We start from the raw sequence: 11,425 nt of genomic DNA, 5'->3' as shown, positions 1-11,425 counted from the left end.
ATCCAGGGTAGCATTTCATGAGTATACACAGGCCATACTTTCTGAACTTTAGAATAAGTACAGATAACATACAGCAAGGAAAGACACTACAGAATAAGATTTGTAAGAAATGTGTGTCCCATTACTGATTTGAATCCTCAGAAAGATGAATTTGACCAACTGGTATTTTCAGAATATGTAACTCTGGAACATTCAGCAGGGAAAAAAAAGGATAAACTCTCTTCTGTAAAAATAACAGTCTAATGTTACCAGAGAAGCAAACTTTTAAATATGACTTATATCAGCTTTTATGGCTGATCAGCTAGCAGTCTGATATCTCCAATTCCCTCTACCTTGAGGAAAAGTAGTAGCCAAGTGTTTATGGTAATTATTTAGACATCCCTTCAATCTGTTACCAAATACATTAACATCCTATTTCTCATGGCCCCAGATAGATCTGTGCAGTTGCTCCTCTGATATAATCACTGTATCAAAACAGCATCCTCAGAACTTTTTTTACTAAACTATGTTGCTACCCAAAAAATAAAGATGTCTAAGGAGGAAAAAATGAGCGGAGAAGCAGTTTTAGTCTTGTAAATGAATCGACAAAGATCTTTAGTATCTTGAACCATATAAGCCAAAATGCATAGTATTTTATTTTTTTATTAAAATAGCTCGTCTCCCACATTAAAACAATACAATTTTATTCTAAATATACTTAAATGTATAGGTACTCTCAAAAGAACACACATTAAAGTATTAATAAATAACAAAATACAAACAGTACAAAAGTATCACGCAAAAGACAGCTTAAGTAAGTTATCACTTCTGATATAATAGAGACACTCAGACATATTATAATTGACTCAACTGTTCAGAACACTACATGCAATCTAGCTATAGTACACATGTACTAACAGAAACCCAACTTCTAGAATAAGGACAGGTTATGAAGGAACAAGATTGCATTCAGTGTTGTTTCTGCTGCTACATTCTTGTAGTTCATCACAAGACTTCTGGCAACAGCATGCTTCTAAGAAATGAGCTAGTATTTAAACATAAATTCATTTCTCTGATGTTAAGATTATAGCTACAGTAACTTCTGAAACACGTTGCACTGATCACATTTTAGACAGGAGAGTAAGGTAAGGTATTATGGAGGAATATGTTGTCAGTTATATTACTGAAGATGATCCCTTGCATATGTTTAGGTAATAACTTCTCATATGGATACATTTTTAATCAGAATTTGATATCAAGCTTAAGAATTTTGCTTTGTTCCAGAAAAGACTACGCTCTAAGAATATGCAACTAGTTTCTTGGAAAATAATGCATTATGGTTTCCAGACACATTGATTTTATTTTTAAAAGGGGATTATTTTTTTTCAGCTAGAAAAGCCCTTTCAGCAGCTGCCCTGAAAGCTTTAACAAACATACTTCTAGACACCATAACTACTAAACCAACAGAGGTAGAAAGAAGCAAGGAACTGGTGAAGGAAAGGGAGAATAAATGCCTAAGCATTTTTTTTAATACTCCCTCTGCAGTGACCATTTCCTTAGGAATGAAACCTGTTCAAGGAACACAAATGTTTAAAAAATTAAATTAAAAAAATCTGGAAAAAAATAAATAGAATGCCATCTATGAGTAAAATATTCACTGGTACAGTGCAAGATTAATAAGGTAACAGGTGTTTAGTACCAGACCCTTAATATAAATATTCTACACAAATCTGAAGAGTTATAAAAAACTTGCCCCAAAAGATATAATTGTGCATCCGATCACCTAAACAAATAGCATGCACTTCAACAATTGCTGTGCGAGTTACCTGTTTAGTATAATTTACTGTCGCTCACTTGCTACAAAACAGTTCTGAAACCTGTTCAAAACCTAACTAATTTCTCTCATCGGTTTCTGTAAACATTGTTACTGGTATTCTTAATAACAATACTCAGTTTGCCCTTCTCTAGAATTTATGTTACACACAATATTTGTTCAATAGTATATACAATGGGATCTTGAGCTCTAAATCTGAATTATTCGTGTTTGACACTGGGTAAACATTTCTTTCAATTCATTTTGCTGACTTTCATTAATAGTTTCTGGTTCAGCTGGGCTCTTCTGGACTTTAGCCACAGCAAAGTTGATTCCTTGGGTTAAGCCAGCTTGTGTAATGTTAGCTACCTGTGCCATTGAATTGCGTATTTTTGCAAAGGGAGAGACGGCCCTGCTACCATTATTCTCTGCTGGTGAAGGAGTCGCATGAAACCCTGGCTCAGCTTCAAGAACAATAGAGGAGCCTGGGCTTTTATGAGACTCATATAAATTCATCTGTTCAACCACTAAATATTGTGGTCCTGTCTCTGAAAACGATACATCCAGTTTAGATGGTCTAGAAGGAGCCTTATTAGTTCCCAGACAATCAGCTGCTTTAGGAGCATTATTGCTAATATTATGCGCCACTTCTGGGAGTTCTTCAGAACCCCTCTCACATTCTGAAACACTGTTGTTCATCTTAATTTTAGCATCCTGGACAAATCTGTGACAGTAAACATCAATCTGTTTAGTGACATCTAGTGTTGTATTTTCAGCAGAAAGAGCTTCTTGAAAAGTTTTGCCTTCACGTTCATTGTTCATTTGGTATCCAGACTGTGTAACATGGATGTCTGATGGAACAGGAATGCTAATATTGACATCAGTGCTACTCACAGATTGGGACCGACTATTTAACCGAGGAGCAGATGCAATGATACCACAACTAGGTAAGACATAATCTATCTGTCCGTTCTCTAAAGAGTCCAGGAATTGCTGGTCATCGTCAGATCTGGAATTTGTCAGGAAATCATCTGAATGGAACGAGTCATTATCAGATGAGATCTCAATATCCGATTCTATATTGGCATTAGTATCAGTCATGGCATTTTCCATGGTTTCAAGACTACTATCAGATTTCCAAAGATTTACTTTCAGATTGGGCTTTAAGAAATTGACTTTCATTTCAGGCTTTGTAAAGTTTCCTAGTTTTCTAAGATTGCTGATATTTACATTGGATTTGGTTTGTTTCACTTTCTGATTAAGAGATGAAAACTTGTTCATTAAGTAATTCTTTCCCAGGGCCAAAGAACCTCTATTCTGGGATCTGATTCCAATGATGTCCTCATGTGGTTTGCTGCTCTTCCTGAAAAAGTGAGAAAACTAATAACATCCTTTGTTACTTGTACAATAAAAACAGAGCAGCTTTTGATCCCTTCTTTTATTACACAGGGTGTACCAAAAATCAGGCTTCACAATTTATTACATAAATTACATTAAATGTTTGAATTCGTTACTATTTTCTTTTAAATACACCTTACTCATTTGATGTATGACCTTTAAGCATTCCAAGGTACAGTCACATTTTCTATGGCAAAAAAAAAAAGATATCAATAAAGCATTCTGATTGGTTTAGAGGGTCTGACTTTTGGTGCACCCTGGATATATATAATAATTCCTTTTTTTATTGGGGTTTATTTGTACCGAGGCACTCAGCATCCTCAGTATTGCAAGGCAAAATCTTGAGGTAATATAAAAATTTAACTTTTTGGAGTCCTTGATGCCCTCTGAACTTGGAATGTTTTCTTGCGAATGTTTCAGTATCCAGCTAGGTAACTACTCGGTGCTACTCAACCCCAAAAGCAAAGCATCCAAATTGACATATTTTATTTACATAAAAGCAGATAATGAATCGTTAATAACAATAGATGGCTGGTATATAGGTAGTCATTGACTTACAACTATTCCTTTAGCGACCATTAGAAGCTACAACAGCACTGAAAAAAGGGACTTACAGCCAGTCCTCACGTTTACAACTGTCGCAGCATTCCCACAATCATGTGAAAATTCAGGTGGCAACTGGCATCTATTTACAATGGTTGCTGGATCCCTAAGGTTACGACCTTCCCAGCTGGCTTCCGAAAAGCAAAGTTAAAGGGAAAGCTGGATTTGTTTAACAATCACGTGGTTCACTTAACTGCAGTGATTCGCTCAACCAATATGCCCAAAAAAAATATATGGTAAAATCAGGCGCATTAGCAACTGCCTTGCTTAGCAAAGGAAGTACTGGTTTCAATTGGGGTTATAAATTGAGGACTGACTATCTGTAATACATACCAAAAGTGTTGTAGCTTAAAGTGGATTAGGTATCGGGGAATTTATGAACATAAAAAAATTAAAATTCACCTCTCCAGTTTTTTCTCAATAATGGTGACATCTAATCCTATGGCTTGCTTGGTGATTCGCAGCATTTCTGCAATGCACTGAAGAGTGTCTGAAATACAAAGAATTAATCCAGAATTCCTGAAAAGATCATATTTTTCATTAGATGCTAATGACAGTTTATTTATAGATTTGCCTTCCAAAATAATGTATGTCTTATGTACTAACATGAAAGGTTCACCTTCATTTTACATCAAATGAATATATTAATAAAGAGAAGTACTTAAGCAAAAAGCAAAGAATTAAGCCATTTTCAGTTACAAAGATTCATTTTTATCCTTGAGATAAAATAAAAATGATTTGTACTAGACACTATGTTGTACTACTCATTGGAGTGGTACATCTATAGTCTGAGACATACTGCAAATGCATGGTATAATTAGTGAAGTATAATTGGAAGGACATAAATGTACCAAATTCTCTTGAAAGTGTATGCTGCCCCTCCAGAGACCTGCTCAAAAACCAGTACAAGGACTGATTTTGGTAAAAATGGGCAGAGTTCTGGTGTCAGTAATTCAGTAATTAAATTGACTAATTAATTTAAGATACAGTTTATTTTCAAGCAAGTTATTTTCTTATTCAACTATTTAAATGTCCCATTTAATTTTCATAGCTAAATTGTAATTGCTCAGAAACATCTAAACTGATTCTATTCATTCCAAAAAAAGTAGATACTTACCTTTTCCATCCTCTTCAGGGCTGCGCACCACAGCTCTAAGTGTATGGAAGTACCCACTTGTATCTTTGTATTTATGATGAAGCCTCATGCACGAGAACTTGGGTTTTCCAAAAAATGTTGGTTCGGGTCCTTGTTTAAAAAAAGCAGTAATAATTCAGGAATGCTGAGTCTACTTTTTAAACAACACACTTCATTATATCCACCAGGAACAAAGACTTTCCAAGTTCAACTGGGATGAACTACTATTGGGTTCCACTTATCCCTGAACTCTATGCTGTGAATTCTGTTCTAGAGCTTCAGTTATATACCATTAAAAGATTAATCCCATGGTTTTTGTGATCTATGGACAAATTAGTTCACAGGTGACACAGAGGGGGAGCAGAGAGAAAAAGAGAAAAATGCACCATCTTTGCTTACTCACCTGATTAAGGTTCTCCAGAATTTACCTAGGTCACAAGCTGGAACAACTAAGATGTTCCTGGATTGACTTCAGCTAATTGCAACCTGCTCAGAACAGTTTGGCTAAACTTCAGAGCCACTATTCATGAGTTTGTTTTCTCAAATTGGAAACAAAGTATTTGTTCATTTGTTTCATGACAAAGAATTACAATCATTATACAAAAGAGAAAGATTTTTCAAGCTTTTTTTCCCAATTAGCGATATGCCAATTGCCAATTGCCTTGGCAAGAAATAGGGATATAGAATGCAAAATACATACCTATTTCTATCTTTTCCAAATTTTCAAGGCTCAGCCTTTGATACTGATTGACTTTATCTATTTCATCATCATAGCTGCAAGGGGGGGGAAAGTGCCTAGAATTAAATCTTCACTCATAGTCAAACCCTGAATAATGCAGTTCTACAACTTTCTCTACAATGTGAAATAAAAATTATTACTTACTAGGCTACGTAGTATGCAGTGTTAGAAAGTAGAAGAAGAACATCCACATCTCTATGAGTAGCATCAATAAGGCTAAAATAAAAAGACAGTAATAACAAAAATATTGAAGCAGAAATCTCATAAACACTTTTTGAAGATTTTTCTATTTCTTAGTTAGGATGAAAACATTTATTAATAAATCATAAATACAGTTCCTGATTCCTGAGCCAAACAAGAGGAGGCTTGGCCTCCTGCCCCACATTGTGAGATTCCTGTTCTGAGCACATTCATTCCACTGGATTCACCTCCCACAACTTCTCCTTTATCTGCTGAAGAACTACTTTCCTAATGTTGATGTCCGTTAGAGAGTAAATGCCCATAATTATATCATCCTTCATTAACTAAATGCAATACAAGTTATTGTTATGCTAGCATCAGCTAAATGCAAGGAGTTGCAATCATGATATAGCAGTCTCATGTAAATAATTACAAGGGCTGTAAGCATTATAATGATTTTATTTCATTCTTGAAACAAACATTCATGAATGCTAAAGCACACAATGAAAAACAAAAGTGATTAAAGAACTGCTTAAAAATCACTAACAGCAGAACCAAAAACAAAATAAAACCTGAAGCTCAGAAAATATGATGGAAAAAGTACTTTCTCTAGCACCAAACATGGACCATAAAGTAAACACAAAAAAAACTTTCTAGCCAAAACTTTCTATAGCTGTTATTGAAAATATACTTTCCCTAATACCATTTACTAAGCCTAAAGATATTGAATACCCCCCCAACCAAAGAATTAATCCTTTGAATATTTTATGCTAAGCAACCAGAATAAGCAACAAATAAATAAATCTCAGCAGGATAAGCAGTCCATCATATAAAGATTCCAAACTTTAAAGTTCTTTAAAGGTCAAAAACATTAACTGATTATCCTATTTTGAATCCACTTGAGATTTCAAAATTAGTAATGGATATTACTAAAATTTCTATGAGTGAAACCAGTATACATAAAAGTACCAACCATACTGAAAAAATAATTATTAAAAATTCTATCTGCCTAACACTGAAAGTAATAAGTTTTTGATTTTACAAAAAGTTCTTACTTTAATCTGATTTTGTTTGTCAACAGTATTCGTATTATCAACTTTCTTACTCTACTCACTTAGAATTCGTAATAAACTAATAAGAGTTGCATAAAAGAATGATTACAATTCAAATATTTTATTCTCACTGTACTGTCTTAGGACAAACTGCAGAAAAATGTAGCATTTTATAATCAAATATTTTAGACTCTGCATACCTGGGGTCACAGTCAATCAGTGCCCAACCACCATGAAATTTTTCATCGTCTGGTAAAAGCAATTTCATGTAACTCTGCAATAATTGGCTAATCAATTCCTGATGAGTCCTCAAATTTTCCTTGTGCAAGGCTTCATGCTCTTTTTCTTTGGTAAATATGGAATAGAGATCTTCTGTCACAGGAATACCCTGCATTAAATCTAGACAAACACAGAGTGCATATGATTAAATGAGGGTTAGGCACAGAAAACAGTTGCACCATGAAAATTCTGTTTTAAATATTCAATGTATTAAAAATAATACTTAATTGTTGATGGAGGAAGATAGGCTGCTTCCTTAAGCATTTGTCGTGCTTTTCTAACCTCCAAATCATAACTGGAGAAAATCTGGAGTACAGTTATACCCTCCTTTTAGCCATATTTGAAAAAAATATCATCAATGCAACTTAAAAATAAATATGCTAATATTAGAAGGGATTTGTTTTAATATTTCAAGAAGAATCAGCTCACAATGAACCTCAAAACTATATTTAAATAACATATGATACATGCATATACATGCATATCAAGATCACTGATTTACTGCTTTCTGTAGGAAGTGAAATGAAGAAAAAAGATTTGCTCAGTCATTTCTACAAGCATGAATTGCCAATTAGGAATGATGAGGAATACATCCCAGTGCTTTGTTCATTTATAAATAACACAAATACTTTATCTATTTGGTGTAAAAATGGAGGCAACTGTCTTACCTATGACTGCTTGTCTATAAGCATCTCTGAAGCGGTTTAAGTAGTATCTATTTGCAGAGTTAACACCATCTTTCATAACTCCTGCCAGCTTCCTTTCACCAGTCCTTGTGAAGTCACCCTATTATATAAAATGTATCTCTGAATATTCAGTTTACATATCATTTAGAAAAAGTTCTCCTTTCAATATTGGAATATTGCAATACTACAGCTTCACGTTTTGGCCTCCAAAACATTCCTCAAATTGTGTTGCCTTGTTAACAAAAATTAGGGCTGGAAAGGAATGTTTTAAAGTTCTTCAACCTTAAATATATTCCCATCTACCCTGAAAACAGCCCCCCCGCCCCCAGTTCTCCAAATAATAAATGTAAATCATAAATGCACAGTGGCTATATTCACACAACATACTTAAGCAGGCCAATTTAAGAACAAGACATTGCAAATGTAAACCCTAGAACGAACAACTATGATTTCTTTACATATATAGTTATCAGAACATATTCCATGTTCAATATATTATGCAAATAAGGAAAAATGAGTAAATCTGGTAAATAGGTTATGTCTGGTATATAAGCAGTGTCAATATAAAAATGAAGACTTCTTTGCTAGATTCACATAGAATGCTAAATCAGATTGTGGTTTGTTTGATTTTGGTTTAGTATCTTAGGAAACCAAGCCAATGGAATTAATAAATCATAATTTCTGCTTTTATGTAATGTATAAACACAGCCCTTCTATATTTCTATTGACTTTGGTATGACTCATTTTACTTTTATGTAATAAAATGAACAAAACAACCTTTAGCAAAAGAAAATAACAAAAATTATAAACACTGAACTGAAATTGTGCAGAACAATTTGTCTAATGTACCGTACAATGCAGGCAAGGCTGAGTCTTTTATCCATACAAGCATGAAACATTATACAACAGTTTCAATAAAGGAAGGGCATTATTTTATTGTAATAATCCACAATCAATGTCTATAAGTAACTCATTTATAAATCACAATTTCAATCCACTATAAGGGCCATATATTTATTTTTCTAATTTTGAAAAACTACCTTTTTAGCATTAAGGACATCCACAGGATCTCAATTATTTTATTCAAAAGTGATGCTATGGACAGTGACTTCAAAATATAAGACAATTCACGTTTATTCCTGAAGAATCTTCTTTCCTTATCAAAAAAATAAATAAATTACCTTTAGAGCTGCTGTTCCAGCATACTGTCTGCTTATGGCATCACCGTTGTTAGCCCATATGATCTGATAAATTCTATTGCACTTCACTGGCAATGCTTGTTCTGGGGGCATCACACCTAATTTCTTTAGCTAAAATTTAATGCATTTATTATTAATAGTCATTTGTTTTACTGAAAACTATAAAATGAAAAATAAAATAATGAAAACTTCCAACCAGTCTTCTCTTATCCAATTACCTCAAAATGTATCAAATAACAATTCTCTTTATATAATAAAAGTTATAGTTTAATACATACAGAGAGCACCAAACTGGGGAAAGCTTTCTGTGTTCTTGTAACAATTTTTAGATGAAATCTCCCAAATAATCCAAATTATACTACCGGTACTTTCTAGAAATAATAAAATCCTGCTACTGAAAATGTGTATTCACTGCTGCAAGTTCCTTATTCGTTTTCCTCTTTAACAGGGAACTTATGACTTTGTACTTAATTTGCATGACCAAGCTAAAATCAAAAAAGGCATTTTAAATCATTTTACTGAAAAGCATCAGTATAAAAGGTATATTTAAATTTTGAATTTTAGCATTATCTATACAACTTTTAGAAAACAAATTCCTGAAAATAGCTATTACTATAGCTATTTTTCTTCAGTAAGTTCAGCTCTTCTATATGAATTATTCAGAAGCAACTTAAAGATAAGCAGACTTTTCCAAATCCCTATACTAGTGTTTTCTTTAAGGGCAATCACTATAGTTTACACTATTATACCTGCTGTTCCATAATGGCACGAGCAATTGCTGCTTGAACAACATTGGTTCGATCCAGACAATCCATACAGTTAACACGGAAAATTCCTTCCTGTTTACAAATAACACCAGCTTGGTCCACCCTTCCAAAAAAGCAACATAAAATAATTGAAAAACTTTTTTTATTAAATGGCTATTCTCTACATGCATATTTTTCTTGCTAAATGGCTTGGGGCTCCTGCTTTTATTATCGGTGGAACCCTGACATAGACACACACACACACACACACACACACACACACTGGTACTCAACTGCTTTGAAAACTCATTGAGTTTGGTACTCAACCCATTTTGGCTCAGTACTCATTGATTGTTTGGTACTCAACACACAAGTTAGAACTTGTCAATGTCAGCTGCTTTGCGACTCACTACATTATTTCTTATGAGATAAATCTGTTTGGTACTCATTGTTTTTGGTTTTCATCACACCTCCCAGAACCAATCAATGATGAGTACCGAGGTACCACTGTATATATTCATACTCTTATTGTATAAAATAAAAAGTTTTTGGTGCTTATATACAGAATGAGTTACTGTTAATCATATCAATGCCCAACGTATCTCTGCAGAATCTCTCATGGAAAACAGAAAACTCTGAATGAAAATTGTTTTGGATTCATTTTGCCTTTTACTTGCCAAGTTTTCCCCTCATTCCTGATCCAAACAAAGGATACCTACCAGCACCACTTTACATCAGTGATTATGTCAGAAATGGCATCCGTAAGGGTTTGAACATTTTCAAACTTCATTCCACGGCTAAAAAGTAGAAAGAAGGCAGTTTGCTGTAATTTTTTTATTGTACTAAAAGAATATGCTACTTATTACACAGAATCTGAAAAAATCCCCAAGTTTTTTCCTCCTTTTTATACAATCTGCAACCAAATAACCCAGATTAATCAAGACAGACATTTTTAATATATACATACATCAGAGCCTTTTGAAAGCATTTTTTTACAACCTCTTCGCCGAAGAGGTTGTAGAAAAAATGGTTTTAAAAGTTAAAAAAAAATTGGCCACACCCACCCAGTCACATTACCCCCCACCCACCAAGCCATGCCCACAGAACTGGTAGTAACAAATTTTAGATTTCACCACTGACATACATGCACACACATACAGGAATACATTTTTTATTAAGGCCCTTTTTGAAAAAAATGAAAGTTTACAAAAAACTTATAATACTTCACCCATGAAAACTCACGTGGTAAACCCCCAAATCTTAGCTATGAAGAATTTCTGTCATCATGTATCATATAATATCAAATATAGCAATAGACTGTACATTCCAATATTTGTTAGGTTAAGATTCTTTCATAGTCTTACCAATGTTCATGGAAATCAAATGAAACATAAGTAAGGCTTGGATTATTATACAATAAAACTTGTTTAAGATAAGCATCACCAATAATTTTTTCTCGTCCAGTCTGATCCACTAGGTTAATGATAATCTGTTTAAAGATAGGAAAATATAAAACATGTTTTAAAATATGAATGTACATGTCTTAATTCCACTTGGAACTACAGAAGCGGTTCTTATTTTAATTTTTAAGGGCTTGTTTTCTAAATGACTGCTAG

At 33.6% G+C, this 11,425-nt stretch overlaps 1 protein-coding gene across 1 annotated transcript in view; it reads right to left on the bottom strand.

Annotated features, from left to right (window-relative positions):
* Nucleotides 1-600: 600 nt before the first annotated feature.
* Nucleotides 601-11,425, bottom strand: part of INPP5F (inositol polyphosphate-5-phosphatase F) — a 37,494-nt gene continuing 26,669 nt past the window's right edge. Inside the window, exons 10-20 of the mRNA XM_034440271.2 lie at nt 11,174-11,298; nt 10,529-10,606; nt 9,813-9,933; nt 9,046-9,174; nt 7,847-7,964; nt 7,100-7,298; nt 5,812-5,883; nt 5,629-5,702; nt 4,911-5,039; nt 4,196-4,283; nt 601-3,155 (exon numbers count right to left, since the gene is read on the bottom strand). Coding sequence (XP_034296162.2) covers nt 2,003-3,155; nt 4,196-4,283; nt 4,911-5,039; nt 5,629-5,702; nt 5,812-5,883; nt 7,100-7,298; nt 7,847-7,964; nt 9,046-9,174; nt 9,813-9,933; nt 10,529-10,606; nt 11,174-11,298 — 2,286 coding nt within the window. The 3' untranslated portion in view covers nt 601-2,002. The remainder of the gene's footprint in view (nt 3,156-4,195; nt 4,284-4,910; nt 5,040-5,628; nt 5,703-5,811; nt 5,884-7,099; nt 7,299-7,846; nt 7,965-9,045; nt 9,175-9,812; nt 9,934-10,528; nt 10,607-11,173; nt 11,299-11,425) is intronic.

Source organism: Pantherophis guttatus, chromosome 6 (genome assembly GCF_059756535.1).
Source record: "Pantherophis guttatus breed Tessera chromosome 6, ASM5975653v1, whole genome shotgun sequence".
In the NCBI taxonomy this organism is placed as follows: domain Eukaryota; kingdom Metazoa; phylum Chordata; class Lepidosauria; order Squamata; family Colubridae; genus Pantherophis; species Pantherophis guttatus.
Note: the sequence above shows the minus strand (reverse complement) of the source record. Positions and strands in the feature narration are given on the sequence as shown.